This window comes from Melozone crissalis, unplaced genomic scaffold (genome assembly GCF_028551555.1).
Source record: "Melozone crissalis strain CALT ecotype California unplaced genomic scaffold, PUWL_Pcris_2 ptg000020l_1, whole genome shotgun sequence".
NCBI lineage: Eukaryota > Metazoa > Chordata > Aves > Passeriformes > Passerellidae > Melozone > Melozone crissalis.
The window spans coordinates 1,067,232-1,085,275 of NW_026535798.1; the positions used below are offsets into that span (position 1 = coordinate 1,067,232).

General features: G+C 46.1%; 1 protein-coding gene across 1 annotated transcript in view; it reads left to right on the plus strand.

Moving 5' to 3' along the window:
• LOC128937662 (CUB and sushi domain-containing protein 2-like) overlaps nt 1–18,044 on the plus strand; it is a 142,206-nt gene that overhangs the window by 36,883 nt on the left and 87,279 nt on the right. Inside the window, exons 9-13 of the mRNA XM_054277457.1 lie at nt 1,691–1,873; nt 12,211–12,537; nt 13,282–13,476; nt 17,282–17,420; nt 17,804–17,991. Coding sequence (XP_054133432.1) covers nt 1,691–1,873; nt 12,211–12,537; nt 13,282–13,476; nt 17,282–17,420; nt 17,804–17,991 — 1,032 coding nt within the window. The remainder of the gene's footprint in view (nt 1–1,690; nt 1,874–12,210; nt 12,538–13,281; nt 13,477–17,281; nt 17,421–17,803; nt 17,992–18,044) is intronic.

The window sequence follows — 18,044 nt, forward strand, 5'->3', positions numbered from 1 at the left end:
AGGTCCCCATCAGACACGCTGATAAATGTTCCACATCCACTCCCTCCCATCCCAGCTCGTTGCTATTCCTTGAGTTTTCCAGCTGAATTTTCATTTCATGCTAAGCACTGTTGGCCTTGTGCGTTTTTTGAGGGGAGGAATGAACAGTTCAGTGCAGCTTTAACACCCAAAATTTTCATTTTCCATCCCTAATGTGCAAGTGCAGCTCCTAAACAGTCGGATTTGGAAAGTGTGCAGGAAGATCTGTAAATCCTGGCAATGTGCTTTCACTGAGAGGCAAAAAAACCTCAGCCTGTTTCATGAAAACTTTTAATATTAATTTATGTTAAATTATTTTGGGGATGCTTCATTAGCTAGCAGTGAGTTTTCAGCTCGAGATGCAGCAGAAGCTCCGTGACTTCTGCTCAAAATACACCTGGATGTGGAGTTGCCTGGAGCCAGAATAATAATGAGGGTGCTTGTTGTTATTCCAGCCAAATTGGGATATTAGAGGGAGTCATGCAAATCTCAGCTCCCGTGGTTTGCCTCTGTAAAGGAAGTGTCAGAAAAGAAATTTCCAATTTGGTGCAAGAAATTGGAAACGGGGAGGAAAAAGACAGCGAGACTGATCAGAGATGATGGGGATAAAAACCAGAGGAGTGTGGAGCAGATAAATAATGTGGGAACACTAAGGAAGAATGAAAGAATGAAGTTTTTGGGGCTAAAAACCAGAGGATTGGCAAAGGAGTGTGGGGCAGATAAACAATGTGGGAACACTCAGGAGGAATGAAATTTTTGGGGATATATCCAAAGGATTGGGAGTGGAAAGGAGAGTGGAGCAGGTAAATAATGTGGGGACACTAAAGAGGAATGAAGGAATGAAGTTTTTGGAGCTAAAAACCAAGAGGACTGGGAGAGGATTGAGCAGCAGATAAATAATGTGGAAATACTCAGAAAGAATGAAGTTTTTGGGGATAAATACAAAGGATTGGGAGTGGAAAGGAGAGTGGAGCAGATAAATAATGTGGGAACACTAAGGAGGAATGAAGGAATGAAGTTTTTGGAGCTAATAATGATCCAGGGCAGGGAGCCTTTTGGAAATGGGATTGAGGGGAGCAGGAGGTAACAGGAAATTGTGCCTGGGGTTTATTTGGAGTCCAAATCAGAGAGGGATTAACTCTGTGTGAATGGGAATGGGGTTTAGGAGAGAATCGGGGTTGGGATGCCACAACCTGTGGGGGCTTCACCAGCTGGGCCTCAGCCCCTTCCCCACACCCAAATTCTCTCTTCCAGCCCCTTCCCACACCCAGATTCTGTTTTCTCTCTTCCAACTCCTTCCCCACACCCAAACCCTGTGTTTTCTCTCTTCCAGCCCCTTCCCACACCCCAATCCTATGTTCTCTCTTCCAGCCTCTTCTCCACACCCAAATTTTGTGTTCTCTCTCTTCCAGCCCTTTCCTCACACCCAAATTCTTTCTTCCAACCCCTTCCCACACTCAAATCCTGTTTTCTCTCTTCCAGCCCCTTTCCCGCACCCAGATTCTCTGTTCCCTCTTCCAACACCCTGACCCTGTGTTCTTTCTCTTCCACCCTCTTCCCCACACCCAAATTCCTGTTTTCTGTCTTCCAACCCCTTCCCCACACCCAAATTCTCTGTTTTCTCTCTCCCAGCCCCTTCCCTCACCCAACCCCGTGTTGTTTTTCGTTGCAGAGATTGACCAGGGCAGCTGTGGGGACCCCGGCGTCCCCGCCTTCGGCCGCCGCGAGGGCTCCCGCTTCCGCCACGGCGACACCCTGCACTTCCAGTGCCAGCCCGCCTTCGAGCTCAAGGGCCACAAAAGCATCACCTGCCAAAAGAGCAGCCAGTGGTCTGCTCAGAAACCTGTGTGTGTTTGTAAGTGGGTCAGCAGTGCCCTGGGTGCCCTCTGAGGGGACACCGAGGTGGTGGCGCCTGCCCCGTGGCACCTTCAGCCAGCTTGGGGACAGGTTTGGGGTCTTCACTGGGCAGGGCAGGGGAGATTTGGGCTGTGCTGGGCTCCCCCTGCCTTGTCCTGAGGGAAAAAAATCAGCCCTTGGTGGTAGCACAGACAGGGCATGGCCAAGTTCCACATTTAAACGTGGAGTCTCTTTGTAGAGATGGATTTGGGCTGTGTTTGGTTCTCCCTGCCTTGTCCTGAGGGAAAAATCAGCCCCAGGTGGAGAGGACCCAGCAAATTCACAATTTAAACCTGGATTCTGTTTGTAGAGATTGATTTGGGCTGTGCTGGGTTCTCCCTGCCCTGAGAGAAAATGAAGTCCTTGGTGGCCAGCACAGACAGGACATGGCCAAATTCACAATTTAAACCTGGGGTCTCTTTGTAGAGATGGATTTGGGCTGTGGTGGGCTCTCTCTGCCTTGTCCTGAGGGAAAAATCAGCCCTTGGTGGACAGGACCCAGCAAATTCCAGATTTAAACCTGGATTCTCTTTGCAAAGAGAGATTTGGGCTGTGCTGGGCTCTCCCTTCCCTTCCCAGAGGGAAAATCAAATCCTTGGTGGCCAGCACAGACAAGACCCGGCCAAATTGACAATTTAAACATGGATTCTGTTTGCAAAGAGAGATTTGGGCTGTGCTGCCCTGCTCTGAGGGAAAATCAGTCCTTGGTGGCCTTGGCACAGAAAGGACCCAGCAAATTCCAGATTTAAACTTGAATTCTCTTTGTAGAGAGAGATTTGGGCTCTTCAGTGCTCTCTCTGCCCTGCCCTGAGGGAAAATCAAGTCCTTGGTGGCCAGCACAGACAGGACACGGCCAAATTCACAACTTAAACCTGAATTCTCTTTTTACCCCCTCATTTTTTCCCTCATGATCCGACCCTCTCCAGGCTCCCTCCTGCTGGGCCTCAGTTTTACATTTGTTGCCCCATTCTCAGCAGGTTTGGGATATTCTGCTCTCTGTGGTGACTCAGGATCACATTTTGGGGTGGAAATGGGAGTTCTGCCCAGTCCCTGTGGGGTTTCAATGCTCTCAGTGTCCTCTGTAGATATATTGAGCAATTTGCTTTATTGCCCTGACAGGACCTTCCTGCAGGAATTTTCCCCAGAGTTTTCCCTCTGTTTCCCCCAGCTGGTGATAACCTCACTCTTCTTTTTATCTCCTTTTCTGCTTTTTTTAAATCTCCTTTTCTACTTTTGTTGGCTCTGTTAAAATCTGGGCCTTGTTGGAGCAGGGGAGTGAGGCTGAACCTGAAAAAAACCAGGAAAATGCAGTTGAGGGAGGGGAGAATGCAGAGGGAGAAAGCAAAAATGTTCTTTTTAGAAGTTCAGGTGCCAAACTGGGTGGAATTCCAGTGAAAATGTGGTGTGACAGGAGCTAATCCATGAAAAAGATGGAGCTGGGGGGGAAAAAAACAGGTTTTGCAGAGGGTCTGGAGAGTTGGGAGAAAATTGGGGGTCATGGAGAAGGGGGAGAACCAGTTTGGATTCAGTGCCTTTATTTTCAAATATTTATTTAAGCTCAGAGAAATACCTGGGGAAAGGAAGCAATTCCTCTGAGTCCTCCCTTTTCCAGCTGCCATCCCTCCCTTCCTGTTTGGTTTTTTTTATTTGTAAGCAAATCAGCTGGAGGTGCTGCTGAGGAAAAAAATATTGGAGTTTTTCCTGGGAGGTGGGAAGTGTTAGACTGGTCCTGTGCTGGTTTTTCCTTTTAATTTCTTGGAATTTCAGGTGAATTTGGACAAGTTGGTGTGGTTGAGGCTGGTGCTGAGAGTTTGAAATGAGGATAAACTTGTGGTTTGTGCTCAGGGCAGCAGGACTGGGTGGTAACAGAGTAAAAAGGAGATTTTTGGTTAAAAAGGATTATTGATGTTGATCAAATCAAGCCCCATCCATGCAAAGCATGGCAGGAATCTTTCAGTTCCAATAATTCCAGTGTGATCTGTTCTCTGTGGCTCTTGGGATATTAATGGATCAAAAAAACAATGTGCAGGCAATGGGAAAAATGTGAAAAATGTCTCACAGACCCCTCCTGACCTTCACTCCTGATTTATTGTGGAGCAGGAGGGGTCACAAAATGGACAAAATGTGTTTGAATTCCAGGTGGGAAATGTTGGGAGAACATCAGATGTGAGGGGGAGAAATGAGGGAACCCTTTTGCTTCTGTGAAATTTGGATTTGGGGGGTTTGTTTCTTTGAAATTTGGGGTTTGGGGGTAGTCTCTTTGTAATTTGGGTGTTGGGGGGTTGTTCCTGTGGAATTTGGGGAGTCTGGTTGGTTTTGGGGTATCTGTGGGTGTGTTCCTCTTAAGTATGGGTGTTTGACTCTAAAATATCAGTTTCTGGGTGTCCGTTTCTTTACAATTTAGGTGTCTGAATGTTTGTTTCTGTCCAATTTGAGTGTCAGGGTATCTGTTCCTGTACTTTGTGGGTGTCTGGGTGTTTATTTTTGTACAATTTGAGTGCCTGGGTGTTTATTTCTATACAATTTGCAAGTCTAGGTGTTTATTTCTGTACAATTTGAGTGTCTGGGATCTGTTTCTGTACAATTTTAGTGTCTGCATGGCTGTTTCTGTGCAATTGTGTGTATCTGGCTGTTTGTTCCTGTTCCATCTGGGTGTCTGTTCCTGTTCAGTGTGGGTGGGTGTCTGAGTGTTTATTTTTGTACAATTTAGGTATTTGGGTGTCTGTTTCTGTGAGATTTGGATGGTTGGGTGTCTGTTCCTGTTCAATGTGAGTGTCTGGATGTTTTTTCCCCTGTTAAATTTGGGTGTTTGAGTGTCTGTTCCTGTTAAATTTGGGTGTCTGGGAGTTTATTTCTGTACAATTCAGATGTCTAGGTGTCTATTCCTGTTCAGTTTGAGCGTGTGAGTGTTTATTTCTGTACAATTTAGATGTCTGGATGTTTGTATCTGTAGTTTGGGTGTCTTTCTGTACAGTTTGAGTGTCTGGCTTTGGGTGATGGCTGAAATTCTTCTCTCTGTCTTGCACCATCCTGCACTGTTTGAACCAACTCCATAATTTGTTTTTGGCTTTAAAAATGGCATTTCCAGGGTTGGGGGATGTGGTGTCTGTCACAGGCCTGGGCAGTTCCACACCCAGAACTTGATTTTTGGACAGAATTTGTTCCTTTTTCTCAGCAAAACAGGCTTGGGGGGACATTGGATGAACATCCCTGAACGAAAACCCTTGTGCTCTGATTTGGGGATAGAATATCCTGTGGCTGGGGAGATTATTCAGTTTATAAACAGAGAATCAGCTCCATAATTCCAGCTCTGGAGCTGCTGACACTGAGGATGGAGATGTGGTGAGGGAGAGATCCAGGGTGGGAATTGCTGTTCAAACATCCTCGTGTGGAGTAGAGAATAAAACCCCTCATTTCCTGGTTTTATTTGTCCCCAAAATTCACTGAATCAGGTTTATTTGACAGAAAGAGCAGGGCCCTGGTGCTCCTGGGGGGGTTCTGCAGTGAGAGGATCTTTGAGGGATCTTTGTTCTTCCCTTCCCTTCTCCTCCTGCTTTTCCCAAATTTTCACCCTGCATTTCCCTCTGTGTGCTTGACCCGTGCCAGGCAGTGCTGTCATTTTCCACGAGGGATAATTGTGGCACTTGGAGTGACAATAAATGTCATTGTCACCTCCTTGGGCAGAGTTCCTGCCTTGGTTCAGGTGCCCTCTGCCAGTTCTGGGAGAGTCCTTCCAGAATTTCTGCTGCAGCTTCAGTTTGTTGGGATCACACTTGGAAAATTCAGGTTTTTCTGGACCCGCCTCGTGTTTGACAGGGAATTTAATGGTGGGGGAGTAAAAGGGAGGGGAGTAAAAGGAGTGGATTTGGGCCCCAAAATTCTTGGGAATGGGAAGGGTCTGCACTGACCCCAGCAGGGTTGGGTTGGTTGGCGTCGCTCAGCAGTTTTGGGATCGTTGTGGTCATTACTGGGAAGGTTTGGGGGTAAATCTAGGAAAGTTTGGATGGATTTGGAGCAAGCACATTCATTTCTGGAAATGTTTGGGTTTGGGATTCATGTGATCGTTCCTGGGAATGTTTGAATGAAACATGTTCATTTCTGGAAATATTTGAGTAGGTTTGGGATTCATGTGATCATTCCTAGGAATGTTTGGATTTGGGGATAAATCTGAGAAAGTTTGAATGGATTTGGAGCAAACACATTCATTTCTGGACATGTTTGGGTTTGGGATTCATGTGGTCATTCCTGGTAGTGTTTGAATGGATTTGGGATTAACGTGGTTGTTCCTGGGAATGTTGGATTTGGTTTGGGAATGTTGGATTTGGTTTGGGATTCATGTGGTCATTCCTGGGAATGTTTGATTGGGTTTGGGATAAATCTGTTCATTCCTGGGAATATTTGAATGGATTTGGGATTCATATGGTCATTCCTAGGAAAGTTTAGGGATAAATCTGGGAATGTTTGGATGGATTGGGAGCCAACACATTCATTTCTGGAAATGTTTGAGTTTGGGATTCATGTGGTCATTCCTGGGAGTGTTTGATTTAATTTGGATTAATGTGGTCGTTCCTGGGAATGTCTGAATGGATTTGGGATAAATCTGTTCATTCCTGGGAATGTTGGATTGGGTTTTGGATTCATGTGGTCATTCCTGGGAGTGTTTGAATGGATTGAGGATAAACATGTTCATTTCTGGGAGTGTTTGAATGGATTTGGAACAAATCTATTCATTCCTGGCAGTGTTTGATTCCATTTGGGGATAAATCTGTTCATTTCTGGGAGGGTTTGGGTTTGGGGAGAAACGTGTTCATTCCTGGTTGGTTTTGAATGGACTGGGGACAAATGTGTTAATTCCTGGGTATGTGTGAGTGGATTTGGGATAAATGAGTGTGTTCCTGGGTTTGTTTTTTAACACATCTTCATTCCTGGGAATGTTTGGATAGATTGGGAACAGATGTGGATAAATGTATTCATTGCTAGGTATATTTAATGGATTTGGGATAAATGTGTTCGTTAACATCCCAGTTATTCCTGCCAAAAAAATCTGCCACAGGAAAGTGGTGGCTGCCCAAAAGTGTCCCCCCAGCCCCTGAGGGACAGTCCCATGCAGCATTGGCAGGGAGAGGTGAACAGCAGCACCACGAGGCTTTTTTGGGCCAAAAAAATGCCCACAAACTTCCACTTTCTTGTGGCCACTGCCAAAATTCCCAAGGGAGCTGCTGGGAGAGGAAGAGCTCTGTTGGAAATGATGGGAATTCAGGAGAGGAAGGTGCAGAAGCTTTTCAGGAGCAGATGGCTGCAGGATCCAGCCCTGTCCCAGTGGGGATCAGCAGTTCCCAGTTAAGTTTTTTAAAACTTCAGCTCCTTCCCAAAGCCAGGCCCTGCTCCTGCTGGAGTGGGTGGCAGTGAAACCTGCTCTTCTCTGCACATCTATTTTAAATTCTGTGATATTTTCCTCAAGATTTGCTTCCCAAAACCTGCCTGGTTTTCATTCTTCTCCTCATACCTGCAGTCCCACCCCCAGACTGAGCTGAGTTTTGTTGCTCTGAAATGACAAAACCCTCCCGGTTAATTTTGCTCCAAACTCCTTCCCTCACCTCCCACCTGCCCTGAGGTGCCACAAGGTTTTTAGGAGGAAAAGGCACCATGAGATGCAGATTTTTATCTTTTTTTTGCCCTTGGAATAACAGATACAGAAAGAGGAAAATACAAAATGTGAAGAACTTCGCTGCCCAGCTGGAGCAGTGCCCTGAGCTTCCAGCACTGTCCTGCTTTCCCAGCCCATCACCAAGGAGGAATTTTTGGAAAAAAAATTGAAATGCAAAGCAGAAAATCCACTCCTGTCTCCCAGCTCTCTCCCAAGAGGTCTGTGGGAGCAGGATCTAAAAACTGAGAGGAAAGTCAAGAATTTTGGATTGTTTCCATGGAAACTGCAGTTGTTCCAAGGATTCCTTGCTTGGTTTTCAGCTCCTGACCCTGCTCCTGTGGTGTGACCTCACTTTGGGATCAGCCCTGGGTTCTCCTGAAGGATGAGCAGGGATGGAGGCAGGAACAGGAGGAGAGAGGTGGGATCTGGGAAGGGAGAGTAAAAGGGAAAAGAGAGGAAAGAGAAAGAGAGAAAAGAGAAAGAGAAGAGAGAAAAGAGAAAGGAAAGCAAAGGGAGAAAAGAGAAAGAGAGAAAAGAGAAGAGAGAGAAGAGAAAGAGAAGAGAGAAAAAGAGAAGCGAGAAGAGAGAAAAGAGAAAAGAAAACAGAAGAGAGAAAAGAGAAGAGAGAAGAGAAAAGAGAGAATTGCAGGAATTTCTCCTGCCTGCTCCATGTTCACATCCATATCTCTCTCCCAAAAAAAGAACCAAGGAGCTGCTCCTTCCTTGTTTCACTGCTCTAAACCAAGCAGAATCCTGGTGCTGCTTGTGATAACGTGAACAAATCCCTGTGCTGGTTCATTCATGCCGTGGTCTCGCTGCTCTGTGTCTGCTGTGATTTATTCTGTATTTAATAAAGGGATTTTTCTCATTGCCTTTGCAGTAATTGGTCAGCAATAAGGATTATTGGCAAATGTAGCAATTATCGACAAATAAAAAAAAAATTATTGACACAGGCAGCTTTGTAAACAGGCCCCTGTGCTGTGCACATAATGAAATGGCCTCTGCTGGCATTTAACAAGGGTAATGAATATTAATTGCAGCCAGGGCTGCTGATGGGCAGCTGCAGGCAGCAGGGCTGGCCTCTGTCATGTTGGGGATGGCTCCTGCTGCTCAGGGCTCTTTGGGATGCTCCAGGTGCAGCTGGGCTGTCTCCATCCTCTTCCTCCTGACAGCCTGGCCCTGCCTGTGACACGCTGTTAAACAGCTCCTGGTTTGTCCCAGTGTGCAGCTGCAGGGAGGCTGGAGGGGCAGAGCTGAAACCTCCTTCCAAGTGAGGGAAAAACTCCTTTCAAGTGAAGAAAAATCTTCCACATAGAAGAAAAACCTCCTTCCATAGTAAGGAAAAATTTCCTTCCAAGTGAGGGAAAACCTCCTTCCATAGTGATGAAAAATCTTCCACAGAGAAGGAAAACCTTCTTCCATGGTAATGAAAAATCTCCTTCCAGAGAGAGAAAAAAATCTCCTTCCACAGCAAGGAAAAACCTTATTCCATGGCAATGGAAAACCTCCATCCACAGTGAAGAAAAATCTTCCACAGAGATGGAAAACCTCCTTCCATGGTAAGGAAAAATCTCCTTCCAGAGAGAGGAAAAATTTCCTTCCACAGAGAAGAAAAACCCCCTTCCAAGTGAGGGAAAAACTCCTTCCATAGTGAAGAAAAGCCTTGCACAGAGAAGAAAAATCTTCCACAGCAAGGAAAAACCTTCTTCCACAGCAATGGAAAACCTTCTTCCAAGTGAAGAAAAATCTTCTACAAAGAGGGAAAATCTCCTTCCATGGTAAGGAAAAATCTCCTTCCAGAGAGAGGAAAAATTTCATTCCACAGTGAAGAAAACTCTTCCACAGAGAAGAAAAACCTTCTTCCATAGTAAGGAAAAATCTCCTTCCACAGAGAAGGAAAACCTCCTTCCACATAAGGAAAAATCACCTTCCATAGTGAGGAAAAATCTCCTTCCAGAGAGAAGAAAAATCTCCTTTCACAGAGAGGAAAAATCTCCTTCCGCAGTGAGGGAAAACCTTGCACAGAGAAGGAGAACCTCCTTCCATGATAAGGAAAAATCTCCTTCTAGGGAGAAAAAAAATCTCCTTTTATGGCAAGGAAAACATCCTTCTACAGTGAAGAAAAATCTTCCACATAGAAGAAAACCCTCCTTCTGCAGTGAAGGAAAACCTTCCACAGAGAGGGAAAACCTCTTTCCACAGTGAGGTAAAACTTCCTTCCATAGTGAGGGAAACCTCCTTCCAAGTGAGGGAAAACCTCCTCTGCCTCACCAGATGAAGAAAATCATCATCTCACAGCCTCCGTGGTGTTGTTCATGAACCCTGTGGCTCCCTGGGCTGGATGTTCCCCTCTGGGATGTGATTCCAGCTCCCCTCTCCATCAAGGGGAGCTTTTTCCTGGCCACAGCTTGGCCCTCCAGCTCCAACTCGCATTTCTCCTCACTGATCTTATGGAAAATCAAAATCCTCGTTTACTTCCCTGCAGTGGAGACTCTTGGAGGGTTTTGTGGTTTTTTTTTTTTTATCAGCTCCTCTTTAATCTGTCACTTTGTTTTATCTGGCAAAGGTTAATTTTATATTCTTCCCTCGCTCTGCTCCTCTCCCCTTTGTCAGCAAGTCCTTTGTTGTTTTATTTTCTGAACTAGCGACTGCACCTCTCTCTTGCTGGGCTGCTGGAGGTCCTGGCTGAATGCTAATTCACCCCTTTGGATTTAAAAATTTAGAGGAGACACCTCATCCCTGCTGCTGAGACATTTCCCTGGGTGCAAATGAATTTATTTTCAATTTTCCTCAGGCAGATTACACCGTGCTTATGCTGACAGAATTATTTGACAGCATCCCCTGATATTTCAGCATCTGGTAGAGAGAGAGCCCAGAAAAAAAATCCTGAGGATGTTTTGCAGTTTGTTTTCCCTTTAATCTGCTCTCTTTGTGGCTTTGAGAGCAGGGAATGGATTGTGCAGCTCCGTGACCTTGATAACGTCACAGGAACGTCCGAATTGTTTGATCCCAGCCCATTAAGTGGTGAGGGGAGACAGAGGGAAAATAACAGAGGGAGGCAGAGCACTGATCCAAATAATTGTCTAAACGCCAACCCCAAGCCAAGCTCATCCTCTGTGCCAGGAATTAGGGAGATGGATGTTCCCAATAATGGGTTTTACCACGGGTGGCGGTGGGGAAAAGGGATGAGCAAAGCATCCGTACATAAAATATCCCAAAGTTTGGGCAGGTTGCACTCCAAAGGCAGCCTTGCCTTCCCGAATTAATGGGCCTTGGCAGCTGCAGCTTGGGATGGATTGAACCCCTGGAGAGCTTGAAGGGTTTTTCATGCATGTTCTGCCCCTCAGCTTCATTTTAAACATGGTTTTAATTATTTCCGTGGCTTTTTGGGAACCAGCAGAAATCAGGGGTTTATTTGTGGTGGGAAGAGCTTCCCCTCCACCAGAGCTGCAGATTCCTCTGGTTTGTCCCAAACCTCAGCATTTGGGAATGTTCTTGGGCTGTTCCACCTCTCCCAGTGCTCAGCCAGGTGTGAACAACTTCCCAAGGGCGCAGACAGAGCAAATTAACTCCCAGCTCCTTCTCCAAGCACTCCATTTGTCCCACAAATACTCCCTGGTGTGCACGGAAGGAGTTTGATGAATGCAGAGGGGGGAAAAACGAGCTCAGCAGATGGAAAGGGCAGATTTTATTGTGAGCAAACCCCCGAGGAGCCTGCAGCACCCTGGGGATGGATGTGTCACCTGTGGGTGACAGAGCTGAGCCAGGGACAGCAGCAGCGGAGGCTGGAGCAGTGCCCAGAGTGGCTGAGCTGGTTCCTTGCTCCCAAGTTCTGTGGGATTGTGCTGGGATGTGGCCACAGCAAAAAAAAAAAAAATAATGTTGAGGCAAAATCTGGCTGGTTCCATGCTGGTTTTATTTTGCACCAGCTCAAGTCACCCACTGGATTTTTGGGAGTTTTCCTGAGAGAATTCACCAGGAAAATGCCAAATCCCACCTAAGAGGCATTTTCTTCCTGCTGTTAAATAGAACTGGAAGGGACTGGAAAATGGCAAATCCACCTAAAATCCTGAATAAAATATTCCGATTTAGTGGTGACCCAAAGATTTAGATTCAGTGGTGACCAGAAGATTGGGATTCGGTGGTGACCCAAATATTTTAATTTAGTTGTGACCAAAATATTTGGATTTAGTGATGACCAAGAGATTCTGATTCAGTGGTGACCAAAATATTTGAATTTAGTAGTGACCAAAAGATTCTGATTTACTGATGACCAAAAGGTTCTGATTTAGTGGTGACCAAAAGATTTGGATTCAGTGATGACCAAAAGATTCTGATTTACTGATAACCAAAATATTCTGATTCAGTGGTGACCAAATGCTTCCCTGCTGCTCCTGTGAGGGAGGGAAATAAAGAACAAATGGAAGGGAACTAATGGAAGATCCAGGGTGGTGTTTTCCCCTCCTGGTTTTTGATGCACATGAAATGCTGATATTTCTGTGATGACAGAATTTCTGTCAGTGGGCTCTGGCAGCCTGAAATCACATTTTCCCTCCTGAGGCAGCCTCAGAGCAGGAACTGTGAATATCCCAGTGAGGAGGCTGAGGGCAGGGCCAGCTGTGGGGACTGATGCCACTTTCCCTTTGCAGTTTCCTGCTTTTTCAACTTCACCAGCCCGTCGGGGACCGTGCTGTCGCCCAACTACTCCGAGGAGTACGGGAGCAGCCTGCACTGCGTGTGGCTGATCATCGCCAACCCCGAGAGCCGCATCCACCTGGCCTTCAACGACTTCGACGTGGAGCCCCAGTTTGATTTCCTGGCTGTCAAGGACGGTGCCACGGCCGAGTCCCCCGTGCTGGGCACCTTCTCAGGGAGCCACATCCCCTCCTCGCTGACCAGCAGTGGCCACGTGGCCAGGCTGGAGTTCCAGACTGACCACTCCATGGAGAAGAGAGGGTTCAACATCACCTTCACCAGTGAGTGTGTGTTGGGTTTGTGTGGTGGGGAGGGATGGTGCATATTATATATATATATATATATGTATATATGTGTATACATATATATGTATATATGTGTGTGTATATATATATGTGTGTGTGTGTATATATGTGTGTGTATATGTAAATATGTATATGTATATATGTATATGTATATATAATATATACATATACATATCATATATACATATATGAAATTTCTATATTATATATATTATATATATAGAAAGATATTGTATAATATATATATTATATAGAATCATAAAGTTAGCCATCTTGTCAGAAGGCTAACTTTATGATTATATATTATATATTAATTGTACTTTCATTACTTATGGTTATATTATTTTATGATTATATATTGTATAATTACTTTATGATTATGTCTTATATATTAATAATTACTTTATGATCCTATATTATATAATATATAATCTTATCTTTCATATTAATTAATATATATTAGTTATTGCTTGATTATTATATATTATATATCTTATATTTTTATTATTTAGATTATATCTTATATTAATTTTTTATTAAATATTCTATATTTATTATTATTATCTGGGCATCTCCTCCTCCTCCTGGCACTGGGAAGGGGAAAAATTCAATTTTTCTCAATTTGAGGGTGCAACACCCTCATTTTGGGGACAGGGTCGGGGGGACAGTACAAAAAGTTGCTGATTCTCCTGTTTTCTGTTTCTCTCCTGCTGCTGGCAGCGTTCCGGCACAACGAGTGCCCAGACCCCGGCGTGCCGGTGAACGGGAAGCGCTTTGGGGACAGCCTGCAGCTGGGCAGCTCCGTGTCCTTCCTGTGTGACGAGGGCTTCATCCGCACCCACGGTGCCGAGAGCGTCACCTGCGTGCTGCAGGAGGGCAGCGTGGTGTGGGACAACGCCGTGCTGCGCTGCGAAGGTAAGCCCCAGCGCCTGCCTGCTGCCCATGGGGTAGTTTGGGGTGGTTTGGGGTGGTTTGGGGTGGTAAAGATCCCATCTCAGCTCTTCCCGTGGGTGTTGTTAGGAAAATTCATCCACAAACACCAGAGGTTTGTGGCCAAAAAGGAGACACAGGAGTCCTGGAACTTTATTCCAATCAAGGCAGAGGCCATGGGGCATTCCACTCAAAGTTTTGGAGGACGCAGCCTCCTTTTTATCCCAATTTCCCAGCTGCATTTCCCTTCTCTCTTTCCCCATTTCTGAGGTACTTGAGAAGTTCAGACTTCCCAGAACACCTGATCCCAGAGATTTCCCTCTAATGTACAACCCTCCCTTCTAATTTCTAATTCTTCCAGAATTTAGGGGTTTTTCCCCATTTCTGAGGTACTTGAGGTACGCCTGATACCAAAGATTCCCCTCTAATATACGACTCTTGCTTTTGATATTTAATTCTTAGGGGATTTAGGAGTTTTTCCCCATTTCTGAGGTACTTGAGAGGTTCAGACTTCCCAGAACACCTGATCCCAAAGATTTCCCTCTAATGTACAAACCTCCCTTTGAATTCTTAATTCTTATGGAATTTAACGGTTTTTCCCATTAATTTTTCTGCGCTGTGATGGTCAGCCCTAGCTTCTGCCTGCTGCCCATGGGGTGGTTTGGGGTGCTGAAGAACCCATCTCAGCTCTTCCCATGGGTGTTGTTAGGAAAATCCATCCACAACTATAGAGGTTTATGGCCAAAAGGAGACAGAGGAGTCCTGGAACTTTATTCCAATCAAGGCAGAGGCCATGGGGCATTCCCTTGGGATCTCTCCAATTTTTAAAGGATGCAGCCTCCTTTTTATCCCAGTTTCCCAGCTGCATTTCCCTTCTCTCTTTCCCCATTTCTGAGGTACTTGAGAGGTTCAGACTTCCCAAAGATTCCCCTCTAATGTACAACCCTCCCTTTTAATTTTAATTCTTAGGGAATTTAGGGTTTTTCCCCATTTCTGAGGTACTTGAGAAATTCAGACTTCCCAGAACACCTGATCCCAAAGATTCCCCTCTAATGTACAACCCTCCCTTTTAATTTTTAATTCTTATGGAATTTAGGGGGTTTTCCCCATTTCCTCCTCCTCCTCTCCTCCTCTTCTCCTCTCCAGGTGAACATTCCTTCAGGGAAAGATATTTCTGGGGGGAATTTTGCAGCCTTTTGGGGTCCAGAATCAAGGTTCTGCCTGTCGGGTCTCACTCTCACATTCCACAGTGTCCAGCCAACACCTTCCAGAATTTTCCACCCCTCTGGAAGGAGGAGTTTGCTGGGGAGGAAGTTTCAGTTCAAATATTCCTGAGCTCTGTTTATTTTCCAATTTTTTTGGTGTGGAATGAATGCTGGGGAATATTTTTTATTGTGGTTTTTTGATGATTTGATGATCAGTTCTTGTTACAGCAGGTATTTTTCTAATAACAATAATAATAATAATAAAAGGTTCTGGTTTGGTGATGCCTCAAAGCTTCCCTGCTGCTCCTGTCAGGGAGGGAATGAAACAAAAAGGAATGGAAGATCCAGGGTGATGTTTTCCCATCCTGGTGTTTGATCCATGTAAAATATCTGATATTTGTGTCATGACGGAAGTTCTCTCAATGGGCTCTGGCAGCTGAGAGACAAAAATTCTGCATTTCCATCTCCTGGCCACAACAGCCAACCCTGCCAAGGGGGGAGCTGGGCTGAATTAAAGGCTTTAATTCAGATTTCAAAGCTTTTTTAAGACTTTCAAGCCTCTGCTCTGGAAAAAAGAAGTGAAGAAGGAGCTCATTAGGACTGAAAATCTTCCTGTGCCCTGTGTTCTCAGGGAAGTGATGCTCTGCTCTGGTATTTGCAGCAATTTGAATAACAAGTGCTGAACTCTTGAGAAGCAGCTCTGGAATATTGAGAAATAATTGGAGTAATTGGCCCTGCCTTGCCTGAGCAGCAGGAATTGCACAGTCCTGGCCATTGTCTTTGGGATTGAAGGAAGGAATCAATTGTTTTCAACAGCTTTTATAGAATAAAAAGCTGGACATTTTTGTATTCTTAAATAATTTTGCTCCTGTCAAAATGTAGGTTTAATTCAGGCCTCCTGTTCCTTTCAAAGCACAAGCCTTGAAATTTACATTTTTTTAAGTGTGGAAGGGAAACATTCATGAAATAATACACTTCTAATCAACTTTTATATGTGATAACCTTCTGCCTTCTCCTCCTGATCACTCTGGTGAGTTCTTTGACTCACCCTTCAGTCTGGACCTTTTAATTACCCTTTTTAAGCAAGGAGAAAAGCTCAGAGATCTAAAATCCTGAAAAATAAATTAATGGGAATGAAGGAGACAGAGAAAAGGGTGGAAATTCTGACAGGAGACCAAGCACAGCTTTGGGGCAGAAAGGAAAAATAATTGCTTTGGAGCCAGCTGAGATCAAGTGACTTTGATCTGTCACCCTTGAGAGCAGCAGGGGAGATTTGGGGATGGGATTGGCACATTTTGAGGTGGTACAAGGGCATGGGGTCATGCACATTGGCATTGGGACTGGAACATTTTGGGGTGGCAGAGGGGCATGGTGACATTGGGGCTGGCACATTTTGGCATGGCACAAGGACACAGTGGCATTGGGATTGGCACATTTTGGGATGGCACAGTGACATGGTGACATTGGGGTTGGCACATTTTGGGGTGGCACTGTGACATTGAGATTGTCATATTTTGGGGTGGCACAGGGGCATGGTGACATTGGGGCTGGCACATTTTGGGGTGGCACAGGGACACGGTGACATTGGGATTGGCACATTTTGGGGTGGCACAGTGACACTGGAGCTGGCACATTTTGGGGTGGCACAGTGACATGGTGACATTGGGGCTGGCACATTTTGGGGTGGCTCAGGGACATTGGGATTGGCACATTTTGGGGTGGCACAGTGACACTGGAGCTGGCACATTTTGGGGTGGCACAGTGACATGGTGACATTGGGGCTGGCACATTTTGGGGTGGCTCAGGGACATTGGGATTGGCACATTTTGGGGTGGCACAGGGGCACGGTGACATTGGGATTGGCACATTTTGGGCTGGCACATTTTGGGGTGGCACGGTGACATTGGGGCTGGCACATTTTGGGGTGGCACAAGGACACGGTGACATTGGGGCTGGCACAGGGGCACGGTGACATTGGGGCTGGCCCTGGGTGACTCCTTAGAGGACAAACCTGACAGTTTATGTGATTTTTGTCCCTCTGGTCTCTCAGACCTTGTGTCTTTTTCCCAGAAAATGCCAAGAAGTTCCTGCAGCTCCTGCTGGTGGCACTGGGGACCACGGGGTGGATTTAATGCCCTGCTCTGGTGACATCCCTGGTGGCAGCAAAGTCATGACTCAAATAGCAGGGCTGGGAGGGATTTTTCTGCCACCTGAAATGCCAAGTGACCTTGAAGTTCCCTCTGCTTTTATATCCAATCATTATTTTACACCCTGAGCAGGGCCCAAGGTCAGCCCTGCTGGCTCCCAGGGGGGCCCTGTCTGCACTTGGAGCTGAAACTGCAATTTCTGAGCAGTAAATGTTGGTTTTCCATCTGGCTCTGGTGATTTTTAACTCGTGGTGGGGACAGAAATGCAGGGACGGGGTTTCAAAAGTGGGGACATCTCATGGGGCTACAGCTCTGTGACATTTTTCACCCCAATTTTAAAGAGGTGGCACTCAGGGATTTGGTTTAGAGGTGGATGAGCCTGAAGGTCTTTTCCAGCCTGGATAATTGTGTGGATTTGTGTCCTTTTTGTGTCCCCAGCACCCTGTGGGGGCCACCTGACGTCACCCAGTGGCACCATCCTGTCCCCAGGCTGGCCTGGCTTCTACAAGGACTCGCTGAGCTGTGCCTGGGTCATCGAGGCCCAGCCTGGCTACCCCATCAAGATCACCTTTGACAGGTGCTCACCACCTTGGGCAGCCCCAAATTCCCTGGTTCTTAACCCAAATTCCCTGCTCTGCCCCCAAATTCTCTGGTTCTGCCCTCAAATTCCCTGCTCTGCCCCCACATTCTCTGGTTCTGCCCTCAAATTCCCTGCTCTGCCCCCAGATTCCCTGGTTCTGCCCCAAATTCTCCAAATTCCCTGGCTCTGCTCCCAGATTCCCTGGTTCTGCCCCCAAATTCCCTGCTCTGACCCCGAATTCCCTGCATTTTTGTGTGAGGTGCCCCCAGTGAGACACTCAGGCAGAAGAAAGGACCCAGCCCTGTCCCCATGGTGGTTCCAGGAGGGAATGAGCAGAAGGGAGCAGTGCTGGGGTTTCATTTTCCTCCTGTCCCTCCCAGGTTCAAGACAGAGGTGAATTACGACACCCTGGAGGTGAGGGATGGCCGCTCCTACTCCTCTCCCCTGATTGGGGTCTATGATGGCACCCAGGTGCCCCAGTTCCTGATCAGCACCAGCAACCACCTCTACCTCCTGTTCACCACGGACAAGAGCCACTCTGACATCGGCTTCCAGATCAGATATGAAAGTAAGGACCCCTTGTTCATGGGATTCCCTGCAATTCCCAGCAATTCCCTGCAA